The sequence below is a fragment of the Saccopteryx leptura genome, chromosome 2 (assembly GCF_036850995.1).
Source record: "Saccopteryx leptura isolate mSacLep1 chromosome 2, mSacLep1_pri_phased_curated, whole genome shotgun sequence".
NCBI classification, from domain to species: domain Eukaryota; kingdom Metazoa; phylum Chordata; class Mammalia; order Chiroptera; family Emballonuridae; genus Saccopteryx; species Saccopteryx leptura.
The window spans coordinates 52,614,709-52,634,602 of record NC_089504.1 but is presented as its reverse complement, the minus strand read 5'-3'; the positions used below and the strand labels follow the sequence as shown (position 1 = coordinate 52,634,602).

The 19,894-nt window shown below is 40.1% G+C and overlaps 1 protein-coding gene across 1 annotated transcript in view; it reads left to right on the top strand.

Annotated features, from left to right (window-relative positions):
• OSTF1 (osteoclast stimulating factor 1) overlaps window positions 1-15,827 on the top strand; it is a 59,597-nt gene extending 43,770 nt beyond the window's left edge. The window contains exons 8-11 of the mRNA XM_066362939.1: window positions 282-331; window positions 5,129-5,207; window positions 8,787-8,885; window positions 15,316-15,827. Coding sequence (XP_066219036.1) covers window positions 282-331; window positions 5,129-5,207; window positions 8,787-8,885; window positions 15,316-15,374 — 287 coding nt within the window. The 3' untranslated portion in view covers window positions 15,375-15,827. The remainder of the gene's footprint in view (window positions 1-281; window positions 332-5,128; window positions 5,208-8,786; window positions 8,886-15,315) is intronic.
• The last annotated feature ends 4,067 nt before the right edge of the window (window positions 15,828-19,894 follow it).

The window sequence follows — 19,894 nt, the reverse complement described above, 5'->3', positions numbered from 1 at the left end:
TATTTTAGCTAATAAACACAAATTAGTAACACAAATATTAAGTATGATAGCAAACATAAAAATATTCCCATAATAGATGTCAGAAAATGCAAAAGCCAAATTATTTGAAAAATATTTCCTTTTAGAGTCTGCAATTTAGATATACCTTGAAAAATTTATTGTAAGGATTTTTTTTGAAGATTCTTCTAAAGAATTCTCTTCTTTAAACTTATTATGCTTGGTTTTGCCAGACTTCCACTTCTCATTCTTAAAAAAATTATTTTTTTCTATTTGAATTTCAGATATAGTAGAAATGCTGTTTACTCAACCAAACATTGAACTGAACCAACAGGTAAGATTGTTTACATGAAAGTCATTTAACATAACTGCCTTGTTCTCTTTGTGCAGCTTATGGGCATGAAAAAATCATACCATAGTATCTTGAACTGACCTTTCCCCGTTCATTATCTTTCATAAATTTTTAATCAAAATACTACAAGCACAGTCTAGCCAGGCTGTGGCACAGTGGATAGAGTGTTGGACTGGGACCCAGAGGACCCAGATGCAAAACCCCAAAAGTCGCTGGCTCATCTGGTTTGGGCACGGGCTCACCAGCTTGAGTGCCGAGTCGCTGGCTTGAATGTGAGATCATAGACATGACCCCGTTGTTGCTGGCTTGAGCCCAAGGTCACCGGCTTGAGCAAGGGGTCACTCGCTCTGCCATAGCCCCCCTGTCAAGGCACATATGAGAAAGCAATGAACTACTAAGGTGCCACAACAAAGAATTGATGCTTCTCATGTCTCTCCCTTCCTATCTGTCTCTATCTGTCTCTCTCTTTGATTCTCTCTGTCTCTGTCCAAAAAAAAAAAAAATACTACAAGCACATAGTTAAATTATTATTGTACTAAAGTTCAAATTGTATAAAGCCCAAAATGCCTATTACATTCCTCCTTGTATATCACTTTTGGCTTTTAGCTCTTTCTTCTTACCTTCGTGTTACTCAGGAAAATACTTATGGAGCTTTCTCATAATTTGTCATCTCATATGCATTTCAGCATCCTATCTGGTAGGTGAAGATGTAACCTTGCCAACGGCCCCACGCTCACCTTTGAGCACCTCATCACCCAACCTTCCCCTAGCTCGTCCTCCACAGTGTATCACATCATAGTTTTGGTTATATTACTGTGTATTGCTTACATTATTATGGCTGTTTAAATATTGTTCACTGCTTGTAGAACTTCTTTGTTTTTATACTTACTGACTTTTATTTAGCTTTTTTGGGGGGTAGCTCACAAAGACTTCTATACTGCTTCATACTCTCTTGATATTCTTTTCCAAAATGTGTAAGATAATCAATTGATTGCTTCTTTCTCCCTGGAATCATCCATCCAGAAGCCACCCATTTGCATTCTCTAACCTAAGCAGTTTGCCGTCTCCCTGGGAAGTCCGTCACCTCCCTCTTGTGTTGTGTCTTCATGCTTCTGGATCCTGTGTCTTCCATTTGCTGAAGAACATCTTCATATAGGTTGCTGAGAAAGAGGAGCTTGGTGCTGATTATTTGGTTGACAGAATCATAGCTTGAAAATGATTTCCTTCAGAATTGTGCAGGCATGCCTCCATGGTATTCTACTATCTGGGGTTGCCTTTGAGAGGTTCGATGCCATTTTGATTCCCTTCCTTTTGTGTGTGATCTGTTTCTGCTCGTGATTGGAGTCTTTACTCTAACCTTGGTATTCTAAACTTTCACAGTGATGGGCTTTCGTGTGGGTCTTTTCCCAAACATGCTGATGAATTCTTTCAGCTTGGAAAAATATTGTATATTATTTTCTTTTATAGTTTTATGGTCAGTTTGCTGACCATTTTCTTTGTTCTTTGGCTCTGAATGCCATTGGTAGTTATATTGAACCTTTTAGGTTGAACCTCCAATTATCTTAGTTTTTTTGAGATTTTTCTTACTTTTATCTTCATGTTTTTATTTTGGTTTTTAATTACCCAGAGCTCTTAATAAGTCTTCTATTGCTACATAACAAATTACCACAAACTTAGCAGACTAAAACAACACCCATTTACCGTACATTTTCTGTCAACTAGAATGCTGAGCTGGCGTAAGTGGGTTCTTGCTTAGTCTCACAGGCTGCAGTCAAGGTATTGGCTGGAGTGGGGTTCTCATGTGGAGCTCACATCCCATCCTGAACTCAGTCAAATCAGCAGGAGAATTGAGTTTCTTGAACGGCAGTAATGTGGCCTTCAGCTTTCCAAGACAGTTCATAACATGGCTATGTGCTTTTTTCCTCACAGCCAGCAGCAGATTGTGTCTCTGACTCTATACACTTTTTTTTTTTTGTATTTTTCTGAAGCTGGAAACGGGGAGAGACAGTCAGACAGACTCCCGCATGCACCCCACCGGGATCCACCCGGCACGCCCACTAGTGGCGACGCTCTGCCCACCAGGGGGCAATGCTCTGCCCCTCCGGGGCGTCGCTCTTTTGCGACCAGAGCCACTCTAGTGCCTGGGGCAGAGGCCAAGGAGCCATCCCCAGCGCCCGGGCCATCTTTGCTCCAATGGAGCCTCGGCTGCGGGAGGGGAAGAGAGAGACAGAGAGGAAGGAGGGGGGTGGTGGAGAAGCAAATGGGAGCTTCTCCTATGTGCCCTGGCCGGGAATCAAACCCGGGACTTCTGCACGCCAGGCCGACGCTCTACCGCTGAGCCAACCGGCCAGGGCCTATACCCTTTTTTTGAGAAGGGCACACCTGATTAGGTCAGGCCCACCCAGCATAATCTCTCTTTTGATGAACTCAGTATCAATTGATACTTTGTTATATTCCCTGGCCTCACTCATACCCCAGGGGAGGGAATTATACAGTGGGTGTGTCAAGGAGTAGGAATCTCGGTGGCCATCTTAGAATTCTCTTTACCCCAAGCTCTTTCTTTTACTCCGATTGTTATTTTGAATAGCATCTTTTTTCTTATTTCGTTATTTAATATCATATCTCTAATGTTAATAATAGCTTTTTTTTTTCCTGAAGTTGGAAACAAGGAGGCAGTCAGACAGACTCCCGCATGCGCCCGACCGGGATCCATCCAGCATGCCCACCAGGGGGCGATGCTCTGACCATCTGGGGCGCTGCTCTGTTGCAACCAGAGCCATTCTAGCCTGAGGCAAAGGCCATGGAGCCATCCTCAGCGTCTGGGCCATCTTTGCTCCAATGGAGCCTTGGCTGTGGGAGGGGAAGAGAGAGACAGAGAGGAAGGAGAGGGGGAGGGGTGGAGAAGCAGACGGGAGCTTCTCCTGTGTGCCCTGGCCAGGAATTGAACCTGGGACTCCTGCACGCTAGGCTGATGCTCTACCACTGAGCCAACCGGCCAGGGCCAATAATAGCTTTTTAAAAGATTTTCTGCTTTTCATAGTACTGTGTCTTTTTCTTCAGAGATTATTTTATTTTGTTTTGGTCTTTCCTCAAATACAGGAGACTTTCCTCAAATACATAGTGTCTTTCTTTATCCTTCATGCTTAAGTGGAATTGGAGGCTTTATGTGCTTGAGGGCTTGTTGGCTGGTGGGCTTTCCATAGGATGAAGTGGTGAAGTCCTAGCTGTCTTGCTGGCTTGTCCCCAGATGTCAGTATGAGTTACTCACCCCTCCCTGGCATGTGGGGCTGTTCAGCTTTACCAGGGATGTAGCCCCCAGCATCCTGCCTGGGTTACATGGCTATATTTATGCATTGGGGCTAGGGAGGGGGTTATAAAGGCAGCTGGGAGAGTTTCCAAGTTTTTCACCTACCCCCAGGTTTTATGCCTGTGGCCTTATTGCCACCTTCCCTTGTCCCTAGTGTCCATGAGCTTGGAAACTATCTGGTTAATTTCTTGACAGAGTAATTCTAGCATCTTTACTGGGCCACCTGGCATCAAGGAGAGAGGCAGGTGATCTGGGGTTCTGGGGTTACTCCCTATAAACACTTTCACCCAGTACCCTTGTTTCCACCCCATGCCTCATTCCTGCTCCAGTGTCTCTGGGCATCTCTAGTTCCTAATTCACACCAGGTCCTGTGGGGCTGGGGGAACCTGCTTGCTTCCTCCTGGTGTCTTCCTCTGTAGGCATCTGCACTTTCACTTAGATTCCATCACAGCAGTTTCTATTCCTCCATCCCATTCCGTCTCCCAACGTGACTCACCTTCCGGCTCTTGAGTCTTCATGCCTTCTTTGGAATTTTGTATGATTTTATAACTTTCTTCTCATTAGAGGTTTACTTAGAGCAGTGATTTTCAACTGGTGTGCTGCGAGAATTTTAAAGACATTCAGCATCTGACTATTTAGTCAGAAACATGGACCTCTTTTCCCTTAGATTTTCAAATGAATAAATGACAACTTGCCAACACAACAATAGCTGTCTGGTGTGAATGCCCTGCCTTGAACCGTAACTATATAAGTCATATAAAAGAGTTGTATCTTACTGTTCACAACTCATAATAATATTTTGTCTGGTTGGGTAACTTTTGGTACCAGAAATTTTTATATACAGGTATAGGCACCTGATTTTTAAAAAAGTTGCTTTGGAGCAAAAAGGAAAGGTAATTACAATTGTTATTTTATTTTATTTTAATTCAAAGTTATACCAGTTTTGTTTGTTTTCTTTGTCAGATTGGCAAAAAACATGGTTTGGTGTACCACAAAATTTTAGTAATTAGTTTATGTGTTCCATGAAATGAAAAAGGCTGAAAATCACTGATTTAATGTAAGCATAAATTAAAATCCTGTGTGTTTTCAGTCCACACTCTATTTTAAAAATGCGACTTTCTCTGTGTTTTGTGTTGTTTGTTTTCTTTTCTTGATTTTTTAACATTGAATTTATTGGGGTGACATTGGTTAATAAAATTATATAGGTTTCAGGTATACAATTCTGTAATATGTCATCTGTATATTGTATTGAGTGTTTACCACCCCATTCTGCTAAGTGAAATAAGCCAGTCAGAGAAAGACAAGTACAGTATGATTTCACTGATATGTAGAATCTAATGAACGAAAGGGACTAACACAAAATAGAAACAGACTCATAGAGAGCGGGCTGACAGCTGTCAGAGGGGCATGGGGTTGCGGGGCTGGGTGAGTAGGTGAAGGGATTAAGCTATTTTCTCTTTTCATCACCACAGAACAAGTTGGGAGACACAGCTTTGCATGCTGCTGCCTGGAAGGGTTATGCAGATATTGTTGAGTTACTTCTGGCCAAAGGTAAAGGGTGCTGAGTTTATCTGGTGTTTGCTTTCTCTGAAAAATAGGCTAGATCTAATTATACTGTTTGAAAGAGTAGGAAGAATAATGGGCTCCTTATTTTCTTTCTTTCTTTCTTTATTTTTCCTTTTTAATTGAATTTATTGGGATGATACTGGTTAACAAAATTATACAGATTTCAGGTGCACAGTTGCACAACACATCTTCTGTCCACTGGATTGTGTGCTCACCTCCCCAAGTCAAGTCTCTGTCCGTCTCCATTTACCCTCCCCATTCCCTCTTCCACCACCTCCCTGTTCACCTCCCCAAGTCAAGTCTCCGTCCGTCTCCATTTATCCTCCCCGTCTCCCTTTATCCTCCCCATCCCCTCTTCCACCACCTCCCTGTTCACCTCCCCAAGTCAAGTCTCCGTCCGTCTCCATTTACCCTCCCCATTCCCTCTTCCACCACCTCCCTGTTCACCTCCCCAAGTCAAGTCTCCGTCCGTCTCCATTTACCCTCCCCATCCCCTCTTCCACCACCTCCCTGTTCACCTCCCCAAGTCAAGTCTCCGTCCGTCTCCATTTATCCTCCCCGTCTCCATTTATCCTCCCCATCCCCTCTTCCACCACCTCCCTGTTCACCTCCCCAAGTCAAGTCTCCGTCCGTCTCCATTTACCCTCCCCATCCCCTCTTCCACCACCTCCCTGTTCACCTCCCTAAGTCAAGTCTCCGTCCGTCTCCCTTTATCCTCCCTATCCCCTCTTCCACCACCTCCCGCCCTGAGGCTCCTTATTTTAAAACTGGGATTTTTCCCTCTACTCTGTCTGTGTCACAGAGTTATCATAAGATGGAATTATTGTGATTTGTATAAGTTTTTAGTTTTAAATGTAAACCATTGTAAGCTTTAAAATGACATATATTAATTTTAGTAAAAACTTATTGTATATTTCTGTAGGATTAAAGGGCCTTAGAAGAAAGATGTGTCAAGTGTGTGTGGGGGGGCATGCATGTGAGCGCACATGAGCACACATGAGCAGACAGAGCACACATGAGCAGACAGGAGGTCCTCTCTGAGAAAGCTGTGTGGGCTATGTTTCTGTGGCCCCTGTGCTCGCAGCAAAGGCTTGATAGATGAGAAAGACATCTGTGGTTACAGTGTCCTACTTTGAGCTGAGCAGAGATTTCAGATGTACAAAGAGATCCCTCAATTCTCTGTTTTTACACAAATTAGAAGTTAACTGTGAATTTATGGACTGACCCACCATCCCTTTATTTGTCCCACAAATATTAATTAATCCTACAGACAGCTAGGTATAACACCCCGTACCACACCCTGGTCCAGGAGGTTATAATATAAGATGTTTGAGCCCCTGAAGCTTATGTTATATGGATGTACTATCATTAGGGTGCCTCGGAGCAGTGTTGGAGATTATGAGAGGAAGTATTTTGGATTTGAAGTATGTTGATAAACTCTAGGTCTAAAAGATTGGATGCCACTTTTGCCCCTCAAAAGCTATACTGAAAGCTAAACTCTCTGTGAAACAGCCACTGGCTACCTGTGCTTTTGAGCCCTTGGATAAAGGCTAGTGTGATTTGAGAAGTACTGTAAGTGTAAAATGTACCACAGATTTTGAAGATTTAGTGAAAAAAAAAAAGTAAACTATCACAATCATTTTTATCATGGTTACATGGTGAAACGATAATATTTCAGATACACTGGGTGAAATAAAATATATTATTTAAAGGAATTTCTCTTTTGGAAAATGTGGCCACTAGACAATTGAAAATTACACATATGGCTCACCCTGTATTTCTGTTGGGCAGCGCTGGGAGAAGGACACAGGAAATGGTTGTGTTTTTTTCTCAGCATCACTGTCTCTCTGAACATTTCCTGTCCTGACCAAAATCATGTCTGCATTCTAAAGTGTAATTTAATGTAAGTTATGATTAGTCACAGAACTATTAACCATCAGGATTTTTTACCATAGAGAAGGAGGTTTTCTGTATAACTGTGGATAGATATAATTCTGTTTAGTAGAAAGGTTTTCATACACGATCACCATATTCCTAATTAAACATATTATTTTTTTTCTTGACTTAGTATTTTTCTGCCTTTGAGTTTTAGGACATTTGTGTTTTGTTTGTTGAAGAGGATGTGGTTACAAAAAAATGGTACTTTCATACATTGTGGCAGAAAGTATAAATAAGTAAAACCTTGGAAAGCAGTTCAACAGTCGCTAACACAGTTAAAAATGTACATATTCATACATTTCAACACCACTTGTAGGAAACCATTCTTCAGAAATATATAAATGAACAAAGATGTTTAAGATGTTCTGGCAATATTGTTTGTGATAATGAAAATTTTAGGAACAACACCCTATGTGCCTCTCAACAGAGGAGTTATTAAATAAATTTTTGAACATCCACAAAATTGAATACTTATAAACATTTAAATAGATTGAGTTATAAGTATGTGTACTACTAAGGAATTAGTGCCATTATAAATTGTTAAATTAAAAAATCTTGGGGTTAAAAGGTACAAACTTAGTTATAAAATAAATCATGGGGATATAAAATATAGCATGGTGACTATAGTTAATACTGTATTGCATATTTGAAAGTTGCTAAGAGAGTAGATCTTAAAAGTTCTCATCACATAAAAATATTATTTTGTAACTGTATGGTAAAAGAAGTTGATTAAACTTATTGTGATGATCATTTCACAATATATATAAATATTGAATCATGCTGTATACTTGAAACAAATATAATTTTATATATCAGTTGTACATCAATTGAAACATGAAATTACAGAGTAAAACGTGTAGTATGACTTTGTGAGTATGTACATACATGCCTGTGAATGCATTCGTGCACATAAAGGAATAACTGCCTACTCTTGGGGAATGGTTACTTCTCAAGGAGGTAGAAAATAGAGGAGGATGGATTTGTTAGGAGTTAAAATGGGATATATGGTTTTGTTCAGCATATTTCTATATTTTTGAATCTTTAACGTTGAGAATATATTCATGAATTCTGATATAACTTTTAACAGAATAAAGACAAGGAAAAAGTGTGTAGAACAGAGGCTATAGGAATTATATTTTAATTGCCCCTGGGTTTTATTATGTTACTGTTCTGATAATTTACATGAGAGTATACTTATAGATATAAAATATTAATTCCCTCAAGCTCAACCCACATGGTCTTTTCCATGAACAGAAGAGGCAAAGAGTATATTGGATTTAATCTCATGCTGAGGCGCAATAACTATTGGGGGTCTAACTGATTTGAGACTTACCATAGGAACGGTAAACTCCTCACTGAAAAGTTCACATGGAACTCTGTAGGAACTCAAAGGGAAAGGCTATATTTTGATTGTGCATAATTCTTCCAGGTGCAGCAACAAGCTCCCTGATGCCAAGTACAGTATCACTGGTTTAAGAAAGTACTTTTGCTTTGAAAAAGCTTGCTTCTGGGCTGGCAAAGTTCTCCAGTTAGTTTTGCCAAAAGTGATCAGTTTTGATGGAAAGCGTATTGGCTGCCACTGTAGTCTTCAAAAACATCTAATTGACTTTTCTTGTGTTGGGGAAGGTGCTAGAACAGACTTAAGAAACAATGAGAAGAAGCTGGCCCTGGACATGGCTACCAATGCTGCCTGTGCAACTCTCCTGAAAAAGAAACAGGGAACAGGTATTTGGTTTTAACCTTCCTTTCTCCTATGGTACTGACATGACTAAGGTTTATCAACTTAGTAATGGGAAAAAACTGTTTTGATAATCTCTTCAGGTGATTCTGAAGTTATATTGTATACCCTTGGTCTAAACCAAAAACCTCTGACACAGAAGAATACCCTCATGCAAACACATCTGAAGAGACAAATTAAACACATACATTTTTGTGTATTTCTTTTCTTACACTCAAACTAATCACATTGCTTTCCATTACAATCCTTATCAGAGAACCATGGTCTCCATCTCCTCTTTTTAGGTATTTTTTATGAGTGGTATCTCTGATATTTTAAACTTAAGCACTCAACAGCTCCAGGATTATATTTTGTTTCTGTTTGAAATGAAGGCATCAATAAACTATAGTCAAAATTATTCCCGGTGTTGTAAACATTTTGGCATTTATTCATAGTACTATAGGTCATTTTAAAGATGAAGTATAGGTGTACATTCTTAAAGATAAAAGAGCTATTGATGTGGGAGAATAGATTTTAAAAAATGAAAGTTTTGTGTGGTTGTTTTGAAAAGGTGTTAAACATGATTGCAGTCATTTCTGACTAGAAACCGGATGTTTATTTGCCTTCTCAGTATATAGCCTACTGAATGTGTCCCGGATGTTTATTTGACTTCTCAGTATATAGCCTATTGAATGTGTCCCCAGAATCATCCTAATGTGAAGATTCCTGAAAGAAGTGCTGGGAGGGTGTGTCTTGAGCTCTTTCCTCCTGTCTTCCCCTTCTGTTTCCCCCTCCTCATTCATTATCAGCCTCTTGCCCCCCGAGAACCCCAGACATGTAGGAAAAAGAAAAGTGTAAGATGATTTGGTTAGAGGGAACTTCTCGTCTCTTTTTTTTCCTCACTTCTCAAGCCTTGCTTGACTTTATTACCTCATGTTTGGCACTTTAATACCACTTTGAAGTATATAATTAATATATATACGTACATCTATATATTATACTAGTTTCTTTCTATATATATGTAATATATATTATATATATATATTATATATATATATGATTTTTCCAAGTCTTTAGCATTGCTACTACTCATTTCAACACTTCTTAGTGTAGCTTTAGAGTCTAAAGGTTAGACTCTTCAGTGTGGTGGAGAATCACCAAAGCAACTTTTGAAAAATTTCTATTTTAGAGGCTAAATGCATGTGTTTTCATTTTAACTTCAGGATACTATCACTTTCAGAGTTTGTGGCATGAGATACTGATTTCTGTTTTTATCACTTGAATTGATTTTCCATTAATTTTTGAACCCTGGGAAAATTTATTTTTCCCTTAGGTATTCTCTGATTTATGAGAAGTGGCAAAATTATGCAGTCCCATACATATCCATTCCTAGCAGAAGCAACAAAATAAAGTCAGTCCCCTATCTTCCTGTTTCAATCAATCAAAAATATCAGTCCCCTTCTCTTCATGACTCACCAAGGAAGCTTCCCAGAATTATCCTCCTTATTAACAGAGTCTCATCTTAGCCCTCCTCGCAAATCTGTTGTTATTTTTGGTCTTTTATTCCAGATATTTGTTTGTTCCAGGTAAAAGAAATAATTTGAACTTCAAATACATAATGTACTATTAAGCAGTTTGGGATTCTTCAGTTATTTCAGCCATGAGTGCTTACTGTCAGGGCAAGTCTTTCCTTAATGCAGTGATTCCTGCATCGACAAAATAGGTTCTACCATGTGAGTGAGAAAGTATTTTCCAGCTGAGCAGAGCTCCCCAGCTGCAGTTTTACTGAGCAGCTGTATTTGCTGCCATGCAGGAGGGGCACTTTTATGTGAAATGGACCTCCTACTCTTTGCAGCCTTGGTTGGGTCAGGAAGTAGGACTCTGGCCTAACTTCCTTTTTTTGCTACTGACTTCCTGTTGCTTTGTGGGCATCTTTAGAATGTCCTGACTGAGGAGTAAGGTTTCTTGTGAGCAGAAGGTTATCCGAATCTTACGCATAGTATGAGCTTGATTGTGATTGGCCAGGAAAATACCAAACTTGCTCAACCCTACACCCAGAAGCTTTGGTATGAGCAGCGGGACTGGGGAGAGGCCAGAGACAATCTCTTCTCTGTATCCCTCACCTTTTCGCCGTCTTTGTAGAATAAGGCTAGGACCTGGTACTCTTTTCCTCTGTTCACTCACCGAGTGCCTTTAGTCTGCCTTCCTAAATATATACTGATGGATAATGGATTCATTAAGAAGGTATTCTTGAGCCCTAGCAGACAGAGCCAAGCAATGAATTTTCATATCTTGATTTTTATATTACCTTTTTTTCTTTTTTCTTTTCCCTTGCTTCATTTCCCCAGTTATCCAGTTAAAAAGATTTAATTTGTATTTTGATCCTATTTGAAATAAGAGTTTGACTATTGGGCCATATAACTGCCAGCAAGAATTCTAAGCTGGAAAGGTATATTCTGATACAGTTGTCCACTTTTAAAACCACATCTTGGATTTTTTAGAGGGACAAAATAAATCATTTGTTTTAGTTAAGATGAAGGGTAACTTAAAGGTATAGGGGTGGGGTCAAGGTCATATTTAAGGGTTGAGCCCTTAAATAGTTCTTTCTCCAATTTTAAGAAATTGGGATATAGCCCTGGCCGGTTGGCTCAGTGGTAGAGCGTCGGCCTGGCGTGCAGGAGTCCCGGGTTCGATTCCTGGCCAGGGCACACAGGAGAAGCGCCCATCTGCTTCTCCACCCCTCCCCCTCTCCTTCCTCTCTGTCTCTCTCTTCCCCTCCTGCAGCGAGGCTCCATTGGAGCAAAGATGGCCCGGGCGCTGGGGATGGCTCCTTGGCCTCTGCCCCAGGCGCTAGAGTGGCTCTGGTTGCAACAGAGCGACGCCCCGAAGGGGCAGAGCATCGCCCCCTGGTGGGCAGAGCATCGCCCCTGGTGGGTGTGCTGGGTGGATCCCGGTCGGGCGCATGCGGGAGTCTGTCTGACTGTCTCTCCCCGTTTCCAGCTTAAGAAAAAAATACAAAAAAAAAAAAAAAGGGATATAATTTACATTAAGTACATAAATCCAAAGTGTTCAGCTAAGTGATGAATTTTTTACTATGTGTACACTATTTGGCACAACCCAGATCAAGACAGAAAACTTTCTCCATTCCCCAGAAGCCTCCTCAGTATTCTTATTTCTCTCTCCATAGATTAGTTTTGCCTGTTCTTGAATTTGACAAACATGGAATCAAGCACTGTGTACATTTTGTGTTTAACTTCTTGCCCTTAACATTATTTCTGTGATATTTATCTATGTGTTTGTGTTTATTTCTCCATCATTTATTTATTTATTGTCTGTCTGCAGTGCTGATGCTTGACTTGGAACATGTAAGTCCAGGGCAGTGAAACTGAGGAAAAGTGGAAGTGGGGGCGGGGAGTTTGGGAAGTACTACCAGGCGGCACGTTATCATGCTGGTCATGCTCCAGGTTGGGCTGTGAAGAGAAGCAGCTCGTGACTCAGCGTTTGTCTGTCTGAGATACTTCCAGAGAAACTGTGTCTCAGAGTAGTCTATGGAAGGAAAACGAATTTATTTGCCTGGCTCGTTTCTGTCCCTTGAGTTCTATTCAGTCCAAGTTTTCACCATGCCAAGCCATCTTTCTCTTGCTATCAGAGGAAACAAGTTTAAAACAAAGTACAGAAGTAACTGTTGAAGTACAAAGAATATCTTCAATACAGCAAAATACAGGATTGTAGTAGCAAAGGAGAAGGGGAAACAACTTTGCTGCTTGTCTTTTTGTTTTTTCACTTAAAATGCTGCTTTTAACCAATTTGTCAGACAGTCTTGAAGTTTGTGGGTGTGTGTGGGATAGAGCAAAATATATTTCTTGCAGGTCTCCAGAACTCCTTTCAAGGAGAATGGAGAAGAATATAGTCAATCTGGAGACTCCTAATAGTCTGAAAGTGAAATCATTGAAGTTTGCCTCTGGTGTGCTTATACCCACTTGTTCTTTTATCTTTCCTTCTCTCATATAAAATAAATTGGTTTCTACCTGCCTTGTTCTGACTTTCCCTTGTTCCTCCCTTTTTCTTAATAATTATTTTCCTAAACATGTAATGATTATTTTAAAAAGCTACAATATCATTAACATACCAAAAATTTAATAAGTCCTTAATATTATCAAATGTCATTTTCCAAATTTACTCATTTTTATTATACCTGTTTATTCTTTGCTTACTTATCTATTTATTTTCTTATACTTTGTATAAGTCAGGGTCCAAATAAGGCACTTGAAGGGTATGTCTCTTAGTTTGTTTTTTTAAAATAGTGTTTTTTTTTCCTGAAGCTGGAAACGGGGAGAGACAGTCAGACAGACTCCGGCATGCGCCCGACCGGGATCCACCCAGCACGCCCACCAGGGGGCGACGCTCTGCCCACCAGGGGGCGATGCTCTGACCCTCTGGGGCATCGCTCTGTCGCTACCAGAGCCACTCCAGCGCCTGGGGCAGAGGCCAAGGAGCCATCCCCAGTGCCCGGGCCATCTTTGCTCCAATGGAGCCTTGGCTGCGGGAGGGGAAGAGAGAGACAGAGAGGAAGGAGGGGTGGGGTGGAGAAGCAAATGGGCACCTCTCCTATGTGCCCTGGCCGGGAATCGAACCCGGGTCCCCCGCACGCCGGGCCGATGCTCTACTGCTGAGCTAACCGGCCAGGGCCAAAATAGTGTTTTTAAATCATTGTTTCCTTTCCCTTTCCTCTTCCCCCATTTCTACCTTGTAGTTTATTTGTTACAGAGACTGGGTTAGTTTATCTGAATTCACTAGTGTAGACATTGTTGTGTGTATTCTATGGTGGTGTTTGTCATTTTCTCCTGTCTTCTGCATTTTTGCCAATTGATGTGAGATCTAGAGGGTTTATTAGATTTAGCTAGATCTAGTTATCTTAGGGGGAGAGGAAAGAATACCTCATATAGGAAATCATGTTATTCCACCAGAGGCATATAGTATCTGGTTGTTACTCAACCTATGATGTTAGAACCCATTGATGATCATTGTTTAGATCCATAATTTCACTAATCATTGCAAAATGGTGACATTCTAATTCTGTCACTTCTTTCCTTAGTTATTAGCTAGAATATTGTATAAAGAAAAATTTCTCCTTATCAGCTGTTTGGTTACCCAGAGGAATAATAGTTTCATGTAGCAAAAGTGAAATAAAGTCTTGATTTTTGCCCTTTATTTAAGAGTTTTCAAAATAACATGCTAGTTGCCTGTCATTCTCCAAGGGGGCCAATGAACTTGCTTTGGCGTATGCTGAAATATCTGATGTGTTTTAATTTCTCATAACTAGTATCTCTATTGATATCTTTGACTAGTGAAGGCCTCTTTAGGTTGGATCCTGAACACTTTTAAAATGATGCTATCTTTGGTAGTATCCTTGCTTTGTGGCACAAGTAGTTCCAGGTGCATTTTTACAGTCTCTGCCCCAGACTTGAAATTAGTCACATCTCCAACAAGCTATGGGGATCTAGTATTTAGAGACCATGGTCTATCAGGGGTCCCCAAACTTTTTACACAGGTGGCCAGTTCATTGTCCCTCAGACCGTTGGAGGGCCGCCACATACAGTGCTCCTGTCACTGACCACCAATGAAAGAGGTGCCCCTTCCGGAAGTGCGGCGGGGGCCAGATAAATGGCCTCAGGGGGCCGGATGCGGCCCGCGGGCAGTAGTTTGGGGATGCCTGGTCTAGGTGATGTAACATATATTTATTAAGCTCTAACAATGCGTTTACCCATGCATTTCAATTTCCCCCCTAAAATTTTACCTGTTGATAATATAACCTCTTCCTATAGAAATTTGATTAGACAGTTGAATAGGTGAACAGATAAAGGTCCAATGTCTTTCTTTTGAACCTTGTTTAAGATTGATTTTACATTTGATGAGGTTTAGCTCTTTCTGTTTCACTCTTTTATTAATTTTCTTTTCATTTCAATCCTTTTGCTTCTGAGTGTACTTTATCAGTGTTTTCTACAATAAACTGAAGTTTTGTGTTTTCATTCACTTCCTTTTTCCCCCTCGTTAGTTATCTTTCTACCCAGTGACCTGGCCTTCAGGTAAGGCCACAGGTTGTCGACTGACTGAAGCCACATGCGCACTTGTCATTGGCAGAGGAGGTGGGAAGCACGGTTGTCAGAGGGGAGCCTGGTGTGTTTCATGTTGCTGTGTACCACCTTTACTTCTCTGCATGTCTAAGGAACATGCAGACAAGTGTACCTTGCCGGCCCCTGTAGCGGCAGAAACTGAACAGTTAGGCTGAAAAGCAAAACTTGAAAAAGATCCTTCGGGAAAGTACTACCCCTGGGTCTGAATAAAGATGACAAATTGTTGTATTGTTAGGAACTTTGACAGTGAAAAGAAAAATAAAGCAATTTTAATTTTTCTCTTTTGCTTTCTCCACTTTTTCAGATGCTGTTCGAAGTTTAAGCAATGCTGAGGATTATCTTGATGAGGACGACTCAGATTAATTCACTTCCAAAGCCTTAAGAGCTAAAACTTCTTTTGCTTTTGCCATTCCAAAACCTTTTCTTTGCCAGGAGAGTGTTGGTAACTGTTTTCTCTCTTTTTTTTAATGTCTATATGAATGTGGCAATATTGCACTGTGTTTGAGTAGAACATGTAAATGAATAGTTCTCACCTTTGGTTTGCCAATAAGTGACTGGATACTTTGCTGTATAAAGAACATTCTTGTTCACCAGAGTAGAACAAGAAGAGATTATTGCTATTTATCACATTAAAGGAATTTTAAAATTTATTTCTTTAAAAAAAATCAGGATGGTTTTTAGTTAAAGTTCTTTACTTCAAGGATTGAGATATTTTGAATGGATTTTTCAAGGGGGGAAATGCTTATTATAATAAACCAAAAGACAATAGAAAATTGTCAGTTATTCTGACAAAAATAAACATTTTAAGAGACTTTATTCCTTTTGTCTGTTTTTCTGGTATCACTCTTTGCTGGTAAGTAAAGCTTTCTATATTTAGGTAAAGATTGATTTAATTTTTTAAATTATATTTTGTACTTGTGAGCACTGAAGAATTGTAATAGCCAAATTTTCATTTAGCTTTCTATATCTACTTTTATTAGAGTCAAGACAATAATCACTGAAAAGATACATTTCTAATAAAATATATAACTAATAATTATGAAATTTTCAGTTTTATCTGCAAGGTTATGCATAGTATGAAGAAAACTAGCAGCTCATTATAGTTTATTTAAGTTTGAAAGGTTAAAAAATGATTTCCTTATTATGGAAGATACATAGTTTCTGTAATAGAGTAGCCAGGAGACATGACATTTTTGGCTTTCAGTTTTTTACTTTGATAACATTTGTTTTCTCAAAGCAGGGCTCTAGCTCATAATGATTTGGATTCTTTTGCCAAAACATCAGTAAACATTTCAGGGAAATGTTCACATTACTACTGAAGTGACACTTTATTTGAGATTCTAGTTTTATATCACTAGTATGATGATATTAAAAATGACAGAGCTATTGGCATTCGTCCAGATTTCAGGTGCTAGACCTAGGACGACCATATTTCCCATGTATAAGACACAACTTTTTTTGAAAAATGTGGGGTCTAAAAACTGGATGTGTCTTATACAGTGGTTGTAAAGTGTGGCATTTCAAATGCCATAGATGGAACTGAAGAGGAGGCACTATATGAAGACAGCGATTCGTCATCAGACACAAATGAGGACAAGCTAATGGATGGGAGTTTTGACAGTGATGAGGAGTTGTATGAATTTTATGATGAATAAAACTTGAGTTCAATAACTTTATGTAACACATCTTTTATCAAATTTTGGGCTCCAAAATTAAGGTGCATCTTATACATTGGAGCATCTTATATATGGGGAAATATGGTCTATTTTGTAAGAAGACTTTGAGACTAATTTCAAAAAACACATTGGTGAAGAGAAGGAAATATTTGAAGAAGGAAGTGGGTTAGCTCAGGAAACAAGTAACTGCCTCTGTAAAGGTTTCCTGTGGTGCTGACTGGTTTTTCTGTCTGTGGGTGCCGTGAGAAAGGACACCCTGAGAAGCCTGCTCGAGGGCTTTCATAGCTACCCCAACTAAATGGTAGTAGAAGGAAATCTGATCAGTAGTTGCAGCAAAAGATGAGCACAAAGCCTGAAATTAATAAAAAGGAGATATTTTATTCTCGAAACAAATATGTTAGTTAATGTTAGACATGTGTATTTCTTCATAAGCGTAAGTTTGAAGATATGAAATCATTGTTGAAATTATATCTGTTCTCACAGTGCCTTTAAGGATTTGTACTTTAAAAAGGGGTTTGTGCCATAACAAAAAGCTGTTGGAGATCTCTGACACTTTGTTCTAGTCCACTGTGGGCCTGGCGTAGTGAGGACAGATGCCAACTAAATATTCTTAATTTTTTAACATGGGTAGAGAGAATACAGTTTGCATGAATATGGATAATTTTCATTACAATAGGCTATGCTTGATATAGATATATTATTTATGTATTTGAGAAGAATAGTGGGACATCCACTGTCATTGATTCTAATATTATCAAACCTATGAGAAGTTTAGAAAGTTGGCCAACTGTAGTTTTTTTGGGAAGTGGAGGGTGGCCTTAGGTATTTGCATGAATTTTTGGTGAAACAGGACAATGCATTTAGCTGTAGTTGAAACTCCATGCTAAAATTTACTTTTGCTTCTTGTTTATTCAGCCTAGCTGATCTGAACGATCAGAGATTGTTCAATGCTGACCTTGGCAACAAAAATCAGTTCTAGGAATTTGCCATGCTCAGACTCTGCAGAGGAGCGCTTGGCTCATGTTCTGGAAATGACTTTCAAGATTTTGCTGTAACTTGAGCTTTCTGACAGTCGCAGTGGCCTGAACTTCTAAGCCGTTGCATCCTTTAGATAGAAAATGCAGCCCTGGCCGGTTGGCTCAGCGGTAGAGCGTCGGACTGGCGTGCGGGGGACCCAGGTTCGATTCCCGGCCAGGGCACATAGGAGAAGCACCCATTTGCTTCTCCACCCCCCTCTCCTTCCTCTCTCTCTCTTCCCCTCCCGCAGCCAAGGCTCCATTGGAGCAAAGATGGCCCGGGCGCTGGGGATGGCTCCTTGGCCTCTGCCCCAGGTGCTAGAGTGGCTCTGGTCGCGGCAGAGCAACGCCCCGGAGGGGCAGAGCATCGCCCCCTGGTGGGCAGAGCGTGGCCCCTGGTGGGCATGCCGGGTGGATCCTGGTCGGGCGCATGCGGGAGTCTGTCTGTCTCTCCCCGTTTCCAGCTTCAGAAAAATACAAAAAGAAAAAAAAAGAAAATGCCTTTCAGCCCTGTGCCAAGTGAGATGCTAGTAGAGCTACCAGCCCAGTAACTTCATGCAAAGAATATATATATATATTTTAATTCTGAATTTCCCATTTCAGTTTTCTTTCTGGGACTGGTCTGTTCTAAATTACATATTTATCATTGGACTTCCATGCATTACTGCTGTTGGTTTCTGTATTTCCTTAGTGAGCCCCTCCACTGGCCTCTTTAGCAATAGACTGGCTATTTTACCCAAAAGGAAATGTTGAGCAAAGCAGTGGTGACCTTATTTTTTTTTAATCTCATACAACAAATTGGAAATAATGCTGAAAGTGAAATCTCAGATAATTTTAGGTAGAGAAAAATCTAATTTTTTCTATATATGCTTTTTTCATAAATGTTCTTTATTATATAGAATTTCTGATTTAGTGGTATTTCTTATTGTAAGTCCTGTATTTGTCATCTTCAAAGAAGATGATTTCTTTTCTAATATGCTGTAGGACCTAACAGTGACATCTGATCATCACCATGTTGACTTTGATTTTGTGTTTGTCCCCTTAAATTTTATGTTGCAAATATGTAGGTAGCAGTAATACACAGGGCAGCCGTACGTTGCGCAGCCAAACTTCGAAGTGTCTGCATTACCAAAATTTGAGGTTTTAGTGGGAGAAGTATTGCAAAAGATTGTGCTCTCCCTGTTTTAACTGAAAATACAGGCTTGGTAAATGGTTTTCTGAGGTGAAGGAAAAATAGCAGACCACAAATTTATGGTTTCTGTCTCCTTATTTCTAAATAACAAGCCTTTATATCTGCCTCTCCCTTAAAATGATATAAAATTAAATAAAACTACCATTTGTTTAATGCTTACTCTGCCAGTTTCTGTGCTAAGCACTTTCAATGACATGATGTCATTTGATCTTTACAGCAAATGTTCACTGGGGTGGTGAACATTAGTGCTCCTGTGTCTTTACAGAGAAGTTGAGGTGTGAAGAAGCTAAGTAACTGGCCCAAGGTCGCAATGCTTGAAGGTGGAAGTGCTGGTCTGGCCGGCTCCTGAGCCAGTGCACCTGCTGCCTCCTGCTATTGGCAGACGATGCCATTCACATTCTGCCAGGAAATTATGCAGAAACAGACCAGGTCCTTTTCCATCTCAATCCCTGGATGTAGCATCTCATAAATTTAATATATCTACCAATTTAAGTAAATGTGTTATTTAAATCAACCCTAAGACCTTTTTCTTATTAAAGATCTTTTTATCCCCTCAGAAAATTTTTGGCTAAACGTTTTGGTTCCTGGTTACCTTGTAGAACTATGATTTAATGAAACAGGTTGTAGCCCTCAAATTTCCAAAATTTCCAACTTTATGCAAATTAAACTGAATATATATTAAAGAAGGAAAGCCTAGATTAGTGGTCATTCAGTGCTCTGAGTTTGCACTGCTAAATGCAACATTTCTCTCAGACAGTCTGAGAGCTCCTCATGTATTTCTACATAATCATGAAAAGAAACGCATCCCAGGAAGGGTCAGAGTGTACTGTCTCACTCAAGTCTGGGAGCTCATCATGGATATGTAGGTAACCTCACACTTCCATGCAGTTCTGTTTTCTGTCAACAGCCATCTGCTTGGGGTTCCCAACAGGCTCAGCCTCCACCTAACTTGCACCATGGCCAACAGGGAGCTGGAGTGAGGCCAGGTCATGGCTGTGG